Source organism: Puma concolor, chromosome D1 (assembly GCF_028749965.1).
Source record: "Puma concolor isolate L17-30 chromosome D1, mPumCon1.1.hap2, whole genome shotgun sequence".
NCBI lineage: Eukaryota > Metazoa > Chordata > Mammalia > Carnivora > Felidae > Puma > Puma concolor.
The window spans coordinates 49,251,822-49,267,398 of NC_141676.1; the positions used below are offsets into that span (position 1 = coordinate 49,251,822).

The following is a 15,577-nucleotide window of genomic DNA, read 5'->3' on the forward strand; positions in this document are numbered from 1 at the left end:
TTGATAATTCAGGCAGTATCCTGATATTATTTTATCACCCAGGCTCAGACATTTCTTTCTTGACTGTGAAACTCACTTTAGAAAATTATGTACCTAGGGGCACCTGGGTGGCTCAGCTGATTAAGTGTCCAACTTGGGCTCAGGTCATGATCTCACAGATCATGGGTTCAAGCCCCACATCGGGCTGTCTGCAGTCAGTGCAGAGCCTGCTTTGGATCCTCTGCCTCCCTCTCTCTCTGCCCCTCCCAGCTTGCTCTCTCTCTCTCTCTCTCAAAAATGAACATTAAAAAAAAAAAAAGAGAACATGATGTACCTAATTCTGAAAAGAAGTTTGATGAGAAAGAGCAAGAAGATTTTTAAAGACACCTCTGAGTTTTGTTGTAACCTGAGAAGACTCCCTAGTTCCACCAAGGAGTATACTTTTCTGCTATCCAAATAGCTTCAGCCAAGGTTAGTTACATGTTAATACCCATTTCACTAAAATAGGAGGTTTCACAATTTTGGGCCTCACACTTTATACTCTTATAGATTATTGAGTATCCCCAAAAAGTTTTATTTACGTAGTTTTTATCTATTCATTTATGTATTGGAAATTATAACTAGAGGAGCGCCGGGGTGGCACAGTTGGTTAAGCATCCAACTCTTTGTCTCAGCTTAGGTCATGGTCTCACCATTGTGAGATCTCAAGCCCAGCATCAGGTTCTGTGCTAACATTTTGGAGCCTGCTTGGGATTCTCTCTCTCTGCTCCTCCCCAGGTCTCTCTCTCTCTCTCTCTCTCTCTCTCTCTCTCTCTCTCAAAATAAAGAAACGTTAGTTTCTGGGCACCTGGGTGTCTCAGTTGGTTAAGTGTCCAACCTTGGCTCAGGTCATGATTTCACAGTTCATGAGTTCAAGCCCCACATCAGGCTCTGACAGCTCAGAGCCTAGAGCCTGCTTTAGATTCTGTGTCTCCCTCTCTCTGCCTCTCCCCTGTTCATGCTCTGTCTCTTTCTCTCTCAAAAATAAATAAACATTTAAAAAAATGAACATTAAAAAAAATTATAACTAGAAAATTTTAAACAATTTAATCATTTAAAATCATAATAAGCCATCACATATTAAATAGCATATTTTTATGGAAAAATAACTATACTTTCCATAATAAAAAATAGAGAAAAGAGTAGTATTGTTTTATATTTTTGTAAATATCATATCATTGATATTGGCTTACTAAAAGACAGCTGGATTCTCATGCCTGCTTGTGCATTCAAGCTCTTACAATATGTTGTTTTGGTAAAGTATAGTAAGAAAGTCAGGTTTTTTACAGATATGTAGTTGGAAAAAGGAGGAATATTTTAATAGCCTTTTCATATAATTTTGGAAACCCTTACTTGAATACTATACCAAAGCTCAACCAATAGTAATTTTTTTAAATTAGATGCAGTGTGAAATGTGTAAACACATCAATGAACCTTTCATAGTGTTACCTTAAAATCTGTTGAGGGGTGCCGGGTGCGTCATTTGGTTGACTCTTGATTTCAGTCCAGGTTATGATCTCAGGGTTGTGGGATTGAATCCTGCATCGGGCTCTGTGCTTAGCATTGAACCTTAAGATTCTCTCTTTCCCTCTGCCCATGTCTTCCACTCGCATGTGTGCAGTATCTCTCTCTATATATAAGTAAAAAAATAAAAACAGTCTGCTGGTCTGCCTAGCACTTTGAATGGGTCTTTTAACCATGCATGATTTTGTAATATTATACCTTGGTCATTTTACAGTGATATGAAATCAGTGAGTTACGCAGATCTTCCAAATATTGACACGTATTAATATATAATATTTTAAATATTACGTTATTTAATATTACTGTCACATTCATCAGAAGTGCAAAAGCTAGGAGACTCATGACAGTGCTTAAAAGCTCATTTATCATTGGTAACACATAGTTTCAGATCTTTCTCTTAAAATGACGGGCCCACCCACTTCATTTGCTTTGAGAAAATGTCTGCCAAATACGTAAATCTGTATAAGCATATTCGTCTGTCAGTTATTCTTTCCAGGAAAAAAGGGTGTTCTTGAAAAAAAAAAAAAGGCAGCTAGTTCAGCTCACAACTTAAACAGTTACACAAGTAGTTTTTCTCTAAACAACTATCATACTTCTCTATGCAGCAAAAGTTCTTTATATATACTATTTGAAACACAGGATATTTAAAAAGTTGTATACTCAAGGGTCAAGTTATAATTAAATTAAAATAGGATACTTAGAGCTTTGAAATTTCAACTTGCTGTGAGGCGTGTGCGATTGAGGTTTAAATTGCCAGAGACAGTGAGCAGTCTTGCTCTTGCTTCAACAAATCCTCTCAAACGACCCCCTTTGACTTGAGTAGGCATAGTGGTCAAGTTGACTGGCTGGTGGTGAGACTGGCCTGTGGATGAGATTTGAATGCCAAGTCATCAGGGTCTGGCTGTGTAAAAGTCCAAAATATTGACTGTGATAATTGCAAAATTGAAACTGAGCAGGGGACTGGCATCTTACAGTCTGTTAAGCGAGAGAAAGATGGTGGCTTAGGAGGACGCTGGGCTCACCGCGTCCTGCTGATCACTTAGATTCCACCCACACCTGCCTAAATAACCCAGAAAACCACCAGAAGACTAGCAAAACGGATTCTCCAGAGCCAAGCGTAGACAAGAGGCCCACGGAAGAGGGGCCCCTCCCGAATCGGATCACCAAAGGAAAAGCAAGCTGAGCCTGCCCCTCCCGTCCCTGTGCACCTTGTCGATCCACCCCAGCTAATACGCCAGATCCCCAGCACCACAAGCCTGGCAGTGTGCAAGTAGCCCAGACGGGCCACCCCACCCCACAGTGAGTCCCGCCCCTGGGAGAGGGGAAGAGAAGGTATACACCAGTCTGACTGTGGCCCCAGTGGTGGGCTGGGGGCAGACATCAGGTCTGACTGCGGCTCCGCCCACCAACTCCAGTTATACACCACAGCACAGGGGAAGTGCCCTGCAGGTCCTCACCACGCCAGGGACTATCCAAAATGACCAAGCGGAAGAATTCCCCTCAAAAGAATCTCCAGGAAATAGTGACAGCTAACAAACTGATCAAAAACGATTTGAACAATATAACAGAAAGTGAATTTAAAATAATAGTCATAAAATTAATCGCTGGGCTTGAAAACAGTATAGAGGACAGCAGAGAATCTATTGCTACAGAGATCAAGGGACTAAGGAACAGCCAGGAGGAGCTAAAAATGCTATTAATGAGCTGCAAAATAAAATGGAGGCGACCACCACTCGGATTGAAGAGGCAGAGGAGAGAATAGGTGAATTAAAAGATAAAGTTATAGAAAAAGAGAGATAAAAAAAATCCAGGAGTATGGGGGGAGAATTAGAGAACTAAGTGATGCACTAAAGAGAAATAATCTACGCATAATTGGTATTCCAGAGGAGGAAGAAAGAGGGAAAGGTGCTGAAGGTGTACTTGAAGAAATCATAGCTGAGAACTTCCCTGATCTGGGGAAGGAAAAGGCATTGAAATCCAAGAGGCACAGAGAACTCCCCTCAGATGTAACTTGAATCAATCTTCTGCACGACACATCATAGCAAAACTGGCAAAATAAAAGGATAAAGAGAAAATTCTGAAAGCAACTAGGGATAAACGTGCTCTAACATATAAAGGGAGACTGATAACCCTCATGACGGATCTCTCTACTGAAACTTGGCAGGCCAGAAAGGAATGGCAGCAGATCTTCAATGTGATGAACGGAAAAAATATGCAGCCGAGAATCCTTTATCCAGCAAGTCTGTCATTTAGAATAGAAGGAGAGATAAAGGTCATCCCAAACAAACAAAAACTGAAGGAATTCGTCACCACTAAACCAGCCCTAAAAGAGATCCTAAGGGGGATTCTGTGAGACAAAGTACCAGAGACATCGCTACAAGCATGAAACCTACAGACATCACAATGACTCTAAACCCATATCTTTCTATAGTAACACTGAATGTAAATGGACTAAATGCGCCAACCAAAAGACATAGGGTATCAGAATGGATAAAAAAACAAGACCCATCTATTTGCTGTCTACCAGAGACTCATTTCAGACCTGAAGACACCTTCAGATTGAAAGTGAGGGGATGGAGAACTATCTATCATGCTACTGGAAGTCAAAAGAGAGCTGGAGTAGCCATACTTCTATCAGACAAACTAGACTTTAAATTAAAGGCTGTAACAAGAGATGAAGAAGGGCATTATATAATAATCACAGGGTCTATCCATCAGGAAGAGCTAACAATTATAAAAATGTCTATGCACCGGATACAGGAGCCCCCAAATATATAAAACAATTGCTCACAAACATAAGCAACCTTATTGATAAGAATGTGGTAATTGTAGGGGACTTTAACACCCCACTTACAACAATGGATAGATCATCTAGACACACGGTCAATAAAGAAACAAGGGCCCTGAATGATACATTGGATCAGATGGACTTGACAGATCTATTTAGAACTCTGCATCCCAAAGCAACAGCATATACTTTCTTCTCGCGTGCACATGGAACATTCTTCAAGACAGATCACATACTGGGTCACAAAACAGCCCTTCATAAGTATACAAGAATTGAGATCACACCATGCATACTTTCAGACCACAATGCTATGAAGCTTGAAATCAACCACAGAAAAAAGTCTGGAAAACCTCCAAAAGCAAGGAGGTTAAAGAACACCCTACTAAAGAATGAATGGGTCAACCAGGCAATTAGAGAAGAAATTTAAAAATATATGGAAACAAACGAAAATGAAAATACAACAATCCAAACGCTTTGGGACGCAGCGAAGGCAGTCCTGAGAGGAAAATACATTGCAATCCAGGCCTATCTCAAGAAACAAGAAAAATCCCAAATACAAAATCTAACAGCACACCTAAAGGAAACAGAAGCAGAACAGCAAAGACACCCCAAACCCAGCAGAAGAAGAGAAATAATAAAGATCAGAGCAGAAATAAACAATATAGAATCTAAAAAAAGTGTAGAGCAGATCACTGAAACCAAGAGTTGGTTTTTTGAAAAAATAAACAAAATTGATAACCCTCTAGCCAGGCTTCTCAAAAAGAAAAGGGAGATGACCCAAATAGATAAAATCATGAATGAAAATGGAATTATTACAACCAATCCCTCAGAAATACAAGCAATTATCAGGGAATACTATGAAAAATTATATGCCAACAAACTGGACAACCTGGAAGAAATGGACAAATTCCTAAACACCCACACACTTCCAAAACTCAAACAGGAAGAAACAGAAAACTTGAACAGACCCATAACCAGCGAAGAAATTGAATCAGTTATCAAAAATCTCCCAACAAATAAGAGTCCAGGGCCAGATGGCTTGCAGGGGAATTCTACCAGACATTTAAAGCAGAAATAATACCTATCCTTCTCAAGCTGTTCCAAAAAATAGAAAGGGAAGGAAAACTTCCAGACTCATTCTATGAAGCCAGTATTACTTTGATTCCTAAACCAGACAGAGACCCAGTATAAAAAGAGAACTACAGGCCAATATCACTGATGAAGATGGATGCAGAAATTCTCAATAAGATACTAGCAAATCGAATTCAACAGCATATAAAAAGAATTATTCACCATGATCAAGTGGGATTCATTCCTGGGATGCAAGGCTGGTTCAACATTCGCAAATGAATCAATGTGATACATCACATTAATAAAAGAAAAGATAAGAACCATATGATCCTGTCAATCGATGCAGAAAAAGCATTTGACAAAATTCAGCATCCTTTCTTAATAAAAACCCTCGAGAAAGTTGGGATGGAAGGAACATACTTAAAGATCATAAAAGCCATTTATGAAAAGCCCACAGCTAACATCATCCTCAATGGGGAAAAACTGAGACCTTTTTCCCTGAGATCAGGAACACAACAGGGATGTCCACTCTCACCGCTGTTGTTTAGCATAGTGTTGGAAGTTCTAGCATCAGCAATCAGACAACAAAAGGAAATCAAAGGCATCAAAATTGGCAAAGATGAAGTCAAGCTTTCACTTTTTCCAGATGACATGATATTATACATGGAAAATCCGATAGACTCCACCAAAAGTCTGCTAGAACTGATACATGAATTCAGCAAAGTTGCAGGTTACAAAATTAATGTACAGAAATCAGTTGCATTTTTATACACCAATAATGAAGCAACAGAAAGGCAAATAAAGAAACTGATCCCATTCACAATTGCACCAAGAAGCATAAAATACCTAGGAATAAATGTAACCAAAGATGTAAAAGATCTGTCTGCTGAAAACTATAGAAAGCTAATGAAGGAAATTGAAGAAGATATAAAGAAATGGAAAGACATTCCCTGCTGATGGATTGGAAGAATAAATATTGTCAAAATGTCAATACTACCCAAAGCTATCTACACATTCAATGCAATCCCAATCAAAATTGCACCAGCATTCTTCTCGAAGCTAGAACAGGCAGTCCTAAAATTCATATGGAACCACAAAAGGCCCCGAATAGCCAAAGTAATTTTGAAGAAGAAGACCAAAGCCAGAGGTATCACAATCCCACACTTTAGCCTCCACTACAAAGCTGTAATCATCAAGACAGCATGGTATTGGCACAAAAACAGACACACAGACTAATGGAATAGAACAGAAACCCCAGAACTAGACCCACAAAAATATGGCCAACTAATCTTTGACAAAGCAGGAAAGAATATCCAATGGAAAAAAGACAGTCTCTTTAACAAATGGTGCTGGGAGAACTGGACAGCAACATGCAGAAGGTTGAAACTAGACCACTTTCTCACACCATTCACAAAAACAAACTCGAAATGGATAAAGGACCTGAATGTGAGACAGGAAACCATCAAAACCCTAGAGGAGAAAGCAGGAAAAAAACCTCTCTGACCTTAGCCGCAGCAATTTCTTCCTTGACACATCCCCAAAGGCAAGGGAATTAAAAGCAAAAATGAACTATTGGGACCTCATGAAGATAAAAAGCTTCTGCACAGCAAAGGAAACAATCAACAAAACTAAAAGGCAACCAACAGAATGGGAAACGATATTTGCAAATGACATATCCAACAAAGGGCTAGTATCCAAAATCTATAAAGAGCTCACCAAACTTCACATCAGAAAAACAAATAATCCAGTGAAGAAATGGGCAGAAAACATGAATAGACACTTCTCTAAAGAAGACATCCAGATGGCCAATAGGCACACGAAAAGATGCTCAACGTCGCTCCTCTTCAAGTCATACAGAGAAAGACAGATACCATATGTTTTCACTCTTATGTGGATCCTGAGAAACTTAACAGAAGTCCACGGGGGAGGAGAAGGAAAAAAAAAAAAAAAAGCAGAGGTTAGAGAGGGAGAGAGCCAAAGCATAAGAGACTCTTAAAAACTGTGAACAAACTGAGGATTGATGGGGGGTGGGAGGGAGGGGTGGATGGGTGATGGGTATTGAGGAGGGCATCTTTTGGGATGAGCATTGGGTGTTGTATGGAAACCAATTTGACAATAAATTTCACATTAAAAAAAAAAGTCTAGTTTGTCTGATATAGAAAAAAAAGATAACAAAGAAATACCTCAAACATCTCTATGCCTACAAATCTGACAGGCTAGATGAAATGTATCAATTCCTTGAAAGACACAATCTGATAAAACTCACACAAGAAGAAATAAACTATCTCAATAGGTGTATATCCATTAAATAAATTGAATCAATAACTAATAACTTTCCAAAACAGAAAGCATTAGGCCTAAAAGTGTTCACTGGTGAAAATACTAAACATTTAAGGAAGAATTTATACAATCTCTTCCAGAAGATAGAATCAAAGGTAATTCTTCCTGATTCATTCTATGAAGCCAATATTACCCAAATGCAAAAACAGAAAAAAAAAAATCATAAGAAAACTACAGTTCACTTCCCCTCGTGAACATAGATGCATAAACCCTCAACAAAATATTTACAAATTGAATGCAACAATGTATGAAAAGAAGTATAAACTACAACCAGATAAAATTGATTTCAGTTATGAGGCTGTTTCAACATTTGTTAATAAACACATCAAGAAGACAGATAAGAAAAAAAAATAACATGACCATATCAATAGATGCAGAAAAAGCATTTTATTTTTTTTTTTTTTTTTTTTTTTTTTTTTTTTAATTTTTTTTTTTTCCACGTTTATTTATTTTTGGGACAGAGAGAGACAGAGCATGAACAGGGGAGGGGCAGAGAGAGAGGGAGTCACAGAATCAGAAACAGGCTCCAGGCTCCGAGCCATCAGCCCAGAGCCTGACGCGGGGCTCGAACTCACGCACCGCGAGATCGTGACCTGGATGAAGTCGGACGCTTAACCGACTGCGCCACCCAGGCGCCCCAGAAAAAGCATTTTAAAAAATCCAGTAGCCATTCATGATAAAAACTTCAGCAAACTAAAAATAGAGTGGAATTTCCTTAACTCAATATAGAACATTTACCAAAACCCTATAGCTAACATCATACTTAATGGTAAAAAGCTAGAAGCTTTCTCACTAATAACAAGGCAAGAATGTCTCTTATCACCGCATCTTTTCAAAATTGTATTGGAAGTCCTAACTAATGCAATTAGACCAAAAAAAAAAAAAAAAAAAAAAAAAAAAAGGTGGGGAGGAATAAAAGGTACACAGATTGGGGAGGAAGAAATACAACTGTCTGTTCACATGACATGATTGCCCATACAAAAAATCTGAAAGGATCAACAAAAAGACTCTTGAATGTGATAAACAATTACAGCAAAATCCCAGGATACAAAGTGTATATACAAAAGTCAACTGCCTTCCTACATGCCAACAATGACCAAGTTCTGTTTGAAATTAAAAATACATTACCATTTACATTACCACTGCCCCCAAATTAACTTAAGTTAAATTTAACAAAACACATATAAGATTTACATGAGGAAAACTATAAAACTTTAATAAAAGTACTCAAAAAGAACTAAAGAAAGAGATATTCCATGTTCATAGATAGGAAGACTCAATAATTCCAAGTATCAGTTCTTCCAAACTTGATCAATAGTAAAATGCAATTCCAGTCAACATCACAGCAAGTTATTTTGTGGATATGATAAACTGATTTTAAAGTTTATATGGAGAGACAAAAGATCCAGAATAGCCAATATGATACTGGATAAGAATAAAGCCAAAGAACAAAGTCACTATCTGACTTAAAGACTTACGATAAAGCTAAGTAATCAATACAGTGTGAGATCCGTGAAAGAAGAGACAAATAGATCAATCAAATAGAATTGAGAGACCAGAAATAGTATACACAAACTCAACTTTGACAAAGGACCAAAGGTAATGCAGTGGAAAAAGATAGTCTTTTCAACAAGTGATGCTGAAATAACCAGATAACCATAAAATGAATCTAGACATTGACAGACCTTTCACTCTTCATAAAAAATTAGCTCAAAGTTGATCATACACCTAAATGTTAAAATAAAAAACTATAAAACTCCCAGAATATAGGAAAAAATCTAGATGACTTTTGGTTTTGGCAATAACTTTTTAGATAGAACACCAAACCAATGAACTATGGAATAAATAATTGATAAGCTAGACTTCATTAAAATTAAAACCATTTGCTGTGTAAAGGGCACTGTCAAGAAAATGAGAAGACAAACCTAAGACTGGGAGAAAAGTTTGCAAAAGACATACTAAATAATGTATCTAAAATATACAAAGAAATCTTGGGGCATCTGGGTGGCTCAGCTGGTTAGGAATCTGACTCTTGATTTTGGCTCAGGTCATGACCCTAGGTTAGTGGGATTGAGCCCCACGTTGGGCTCTGTGCTGAGTGTGGAACCTTCTTAAGATTCTCTCTCTTTCGGGCCACCTGGGTAGCTCAATCTATCAGTTAAGTGTCCGACTTCGGCTCAGGTTATGACCTTGCAGTGTGTGAGTTCCAGCCCCACGTCGGGCTCTCTGCTGACAGCTCAGAGCCTGGAACCTGCTTCAGATTCTGTGTCTCCCTCTCTCTCTTCCCCTCCCCTGCTCATGCTCTGTCTCTCTCTGTCTCTCAATAATAAATAAACATTTAAAAAATTTAAAAAAAACATTTTTTTCTCCCTCTCCCTCTCTAAAATAAAAAATAAAATAATTCAAAACAATAAAATAAAATATACAAAGAAATCTTAAAAAGTCAACAATAAGAAAATGAACAACTCAAAAAATAAGCAAAAGATCTGAACAGATACCTCACTAAAAATACACAAGAAAAAAAAACATATGAAAAGAAATTCAACGTCCTATGTCACTAAAGAATTGCAAATTAAAATAACAATGAGATATTACTACCTATCTATCATAATGGTTAAAATCCAAAATACTGATAATGCCAAATGCTAACAAGGATGTAGAGCAACAGAACTCTCATTCATTGCTGGTAGGAATGCCAAATGGACAACCACTCTGGAAGATGGTATGATACTTTCTTACAAAACTAAGCATATTCTTAGCATAAAATCCAGCAATTGTGCTCCTTGGTATTTACCCAAAGGAGTTAAAAATATATGTTCACACAAAAACTTACACATGAATGTTTATTGCAGCTTTATTCATAACTGCCAAAATTTGAAAGCAACCAAGATGTCCTTCAGTAGGTGAATGGATAAATAAACTGTGGGATATCCAAGACAATAGAATATTCTTTAGTGCTAAAAAGAAATGAACTATTAAACCTTGAAAAGGCATGTAGGAACCTTAAATGTGTATTACTAAGTGAAAGACCACTTTCCTAAAGGGCTACAATATGGTATGATTCCAACTACATGGCATTCTGATAAATGCAAAACTATGGAGGCAGCAAAAAAGATTAATGTTTACCTGAAACTGAAGGCATTGTAGACATGAATAGGCAGAATACGGAGGATTTTAAGGACATTGAACCTGTATAATACTGCATGAAAATGTATGTATAATTCTATAATACTATATAATACTATATACATATGATACTGTATAATACTATATTGGTGGATACATGCTATTATACTTTTGTCAAAACCTACAGAATGTATAACACCAAGAGTGAATGCTAATGTACATTGTGGACTTTGGGTGATAATGATGTGTCAATCAATATGGGTTCATCAATTTAACAAATGCACCACGGTGGTTGGGGATATTGATAGTGTGAGAGGCTGGTTTTGGGAACAGGGAATATATAGGAATTCTTAGTACCTTCTGCTCAATTTTGCTGTGAATCTAAAACTACTTTAAAAATTAAAGTCCATTTTCAAAAATCTGAAAAAGTATATATGTTGATTAGCAGTATTATTCAAGAGATGGAACAAAAACAGAAATGAGCTCACCATTATAGCAGCTTTCTGTGCCAGATTACCTTCTGTTATTCTGCTTAATAAGTGTAATCTTGAGCAATTTATTTAACTTCTCAGTGCCTCAGTTTCCTCATCTGTAAAAGGTAGACTATTAGTACCTACCTGCTAGTTTTCTTGAGACGTCTACATGAGTTAACACATGCAATGTGCTCAGAATAGCCCTTGCCATATAATTCAGTGAAGTAAACATTACTTCTTGTGAATTTAACCCACTGGGATCTAACCTATTTCTGTCATCATATCTACAACAGTTTCTTTCTCCTCTGTATCAATTTTTTCCAAAACCTGCCCCTCCTTTCTTTCTTTCTTTTTTTTTTTTTTTTAATGTTTAGGTATTTTTCTGACAGAGAGAAGAGAGAGAGAGAGAGAGAGACAGAGTGTGAGCAGGGAGGGGCAGAGAAAGGGGGAGACACAGAATTGAAGCAGGCTCCAGGCTCCAAGCTCCAAGCTGTCAGCAGAGCCTGATGTGGGGCTCGAACTCAGACTGCAAGATCATGACCTGTGCTGAAGTCAGATGCTTAACTGAATGAGCCACCCAGGCTCCCCCCACCCCTTTTTTTAATGTTGCCTCTCCTTACATTGCCCCATTGCCTCCCTGACTGAGTCTAAAGAGACATCAAAAAAAGAGATCTGGATAGTTTCTTACATTTGGACAGAGACAGTCATCGTGTTCAGAGCTTTTCTACCAAAGGAAAAATTCTACCAGACTCATTTCCATAAGCAGATGTCATAGGAATAGCATGACAAACTTAAAAACACACTAATAAGCAAATAAGTGAAAACATTTTTCTTTACATTTTTATTTCAAAATAGTAATTAATCCAACAAATATTTACTGAGTACTTGAATAGCATTTATTCTATGAAGACTTCTCTTTAACTTCCCAGTATATCCAGAACCCTCCAGACCCAAGAATCACGAAGTTCCTCTACTGTGTTCCAAAGCCATTTTATACATTTAAAAAATAATAATTAATAAATTAATTATCTCTTCTTATCTATTTCCCTAGAACTTATCATCTACTCTACCAATTTGGTTCAGAAAAGTTGGCTTGTAATTTTCTTTATGTGTATATTTCTCTTCATCAATCCATCTATCCAAATTCCATGACCATATGTCGTAAGCTTTCTTGTGGCCATCAAAAGGATTTCATATTCCAGAACAGCAGCCCTCAAAGTGTGTTACACAGAATCATAGAGTTCCAGAGGTCAAAACTATTTTCATAATAATAATACTAATAATTAGTGGTTTCTTTCACTTTGTTGACATTTACATTGATGGTGCAAAAGTAATGGTGGGTAAAACTGCTGGCACCTTAATAGAAACGAATGCAGCAAGCCCCAAACTATACTTGTAGTCATTGTATTCTTCATAGCTGCACATTTGCAGTTTTTTTCTAAAAAAAAAAGCCAGTTTCAGTTTAAAATGCCCTTGATGAACAATAAATATTTTAATTATTTATTATTATTTTTTTAATATATTAAATTTATTGTCAAATTGGTTTCCATACAACACCCAATGCTCATCCCAAAAGATGCCCTCTTCAATATCCATCACCCATCCTCCCCTCCCTCCCACCCCCCATCAATCCTCAGTTCACAGTTTTTAAGAGTCTCTTAGGCTTTGGCTCTCTCCCTCTCTAACCTCTGCTTTTTTTTTTTCCTTCCCCTCCCCCGTGGACTTCTGTTAAGTTTCTCAGGATCCACATAAGAGTGAAAACATATGGTATCTGTCTTTCTCTGTATGACTTAACATGCGTTGGTGGGCGGAGCCACAGTCAGACCTGATGTCTGCCCCCAGCCCACCGCTGGGGCCACAGTCATACTGGTGTGTACCTTCTCTTCCCCTCTCCCAGGGGCAGGACTCACTGTGGAGTGGTGTGGCCCCTGTCCGGGCTACTTGCACACTGCCAGGCTTGTGGTGCTGCTTTGATGGGAACCTGCGTATTAGCCGGGGTGGATCGGCAAGGTGCACAGGGGTGGGAGGGGCAGACTCAGGTCACTTTGCCTTTGGTGGCCTGCTTCGGGAGGGGCCCTGTGGCACCGGGAGGGAGGTCAGAGGGATGGATCCACAGAAGCACAGCATTGGGTGTTTGCGGTGCAAGCAAGTTCCATGAGGGGAAGTGGTTCCCTTTGGGATTTTGGCTGCGGGATGGGTGAGGGAGATGACGCTGGCCAGTGCCTTTGTTCCCTGCCAAGCTGAGCTCTGTCCTCCGGGTCTCAACCCCTCTCCCGTTGTCTTCTGGCCCTCCCACTCTCCGAGCAGAGCTGTTGACTTATAACATTCCAGATGTTAAGTCCCTCTGGCTGTCAGAACACACTCTGACCGGCCACTCCACTTTTGCAAGCCAGACTCGGGGGCTCTGCCTTGCCTGGTGGGCTGCCCCTCTACTGCTCCAGCTCCCTCCCGCCAGTCTGTGTAGCACGCACGGCCTCTCTGCCCTTCCTGCCCTCTTCCATGGGCTTCTTATCTACTCTTGGCTCCAGAGAATCCATTCTGCTAGTCTTCTGGCGGTTTTCTAGGTTATTTAGGCAGATATGGGTGGAATCTAAGTGATCAGCAGGACGCGGTGAGACCAGCGTCCTCCTACGCCGCCATCTTCCCCCAGACCTTTCTTTATTATCTTTTAATGTCCATGGGATCTGTAGTACTGTTGCCTCTTTAATTTCCAATGTTAGTAATTTGTAACTTTTTTTTTTTTCTTAGTTAGCTGGCTAGAGGGTTGTTGATTTTAATAATTTTTTTTTCAAAAAAACCAGCTATGTTTTGTTGATTTTCTCTATTGAATTTTGTTTTCAATTTAATTGATTTCTACTCTAATCTATTATTTCTTTTCATCTGCTTACTTTGAATTTGCTCTTCTTTTTATAGTTTCCTAAGATAGAAGCTTAGATTATTGATTTTAGATATTTCTTCTTTTGTAATATATACATACAATGCTATAAATTTTCCTCTAAGCACTGCTTTTGCTGAATTTCGAAAAATGTTGCTAAGATGTATTTTCATTTTCATTGATTTAAAAATATTTTTTAATTTCTTTTGAGATTTTGTCTTTGACCCGTGTGTTATTTAGAAGTGTGTTGTTTAATCTTCAAATCTTGGGGGAATTTTTCAGCTATCTTTCTGTTACGAGTTCAGTTCTGTTGTGGTCTAAGAGCATACATTGTATGATTTCTATTCTTTTAAATACATGTAAATATATTATATAGCCTATAATGTGGCTTATCTTGATGAATAAGATATCTTTTTCATTGAATTGAATTAAAGACTCTTAGATTGATGAAGGAATTTTGAAATAATTCTGTTTCCTACCAGCAATAGATACTTAGCTCTTTATCTTCAACTCATTTCATGATTTGTTCTGAAGTGGGCAAGTTTTTCATTTATGTGATTTGTTCCTACATATGCTAATCTATGTCTCAGAATGAGGGGCATCTGTGGAAAATCTAGGGGCTGTCCTCATAAAATGTATATGTACATTAGATAAAGTGTTCTACGTTATAAATCTACTTTTAAAAATATAGTGGCTGAGATAACATATCACATTAGCTGGAAATTTTTTTACAATGGGGTGATATGTAACATTTCAGAAAGATTTATAAATAATAAATTTTCATTATGCTTTTAAAATGTGACAATTTTTTTCTATTCCCTTTAGTTTTGTCAACCTGGTGGGTGGCAGCTGTCCAGAGAGAGGAAGCAGCCAACATTTTTTGTGGTGGTCCTGACAGATATTGACTCAGATCGACATTACTGCTCATGCCTAACCTTCTATGAGGCAGAAATCAATCTACAGGTACAACCACTCTTCTAGGCAAACTACAAATGAACAACATTTAAGAATCTTTTTTTTAATGCCATATTTGTTTTTGTTAAACTGTTAAATTTAAGTTCTTTGGGCTACTTTAAAAAGACTGAGGTACTAAACTGTTGGAGAAGAGAGAAAGAAAGTATACTTTGTTTTCTTTTATTTTTTTAATCATTTTTTTAAATGTTTATTTATTTTTGAAAGAGACACAGAGTGTGAGCATGGGAGGGGCAAAGAGAGGGAGACACAGAATCTGAAGCAGGCTCTAGGCTCTGAGCTGTCAGCACAGAGCCCTATGCAGGGCTTGAACTCACGAACTGTGAGATCATGACCTGAGCTGACGTCAGATGCTTAACTGACTGAGCCACCCAGGCTCCCCTTACTTGT

The 15,577-nt window shown here is 38.1% G+C and overlaps 1 protein-coding gene across 3 annotated transcripts in view; it reads left to right on the top strand.

The window, feature by feature from the left end:
* The window catches only part of SBF2 (SET binding factor 2), a 490,797-nt gene that overhangs the window by 204,491 nt on the left and 270,729 nt on the right, over nucleotides 1-15,577 (top strand). For all 3 annotated transcript variants that reach the window (XM_086678004.1, XM_086678005.1, XM_086678006.1), the window contains exon 3: nucleotides 15,041-15,178. In XM_086678004.1, coding sequence (XP_086534130.1) covers nucleotides 15,041-15,178 — 138 coding nt within the window. The remainder of the gene's footprint in view (nucleotides 1-15,040; nucleotides 15,179-15,577) is intronic.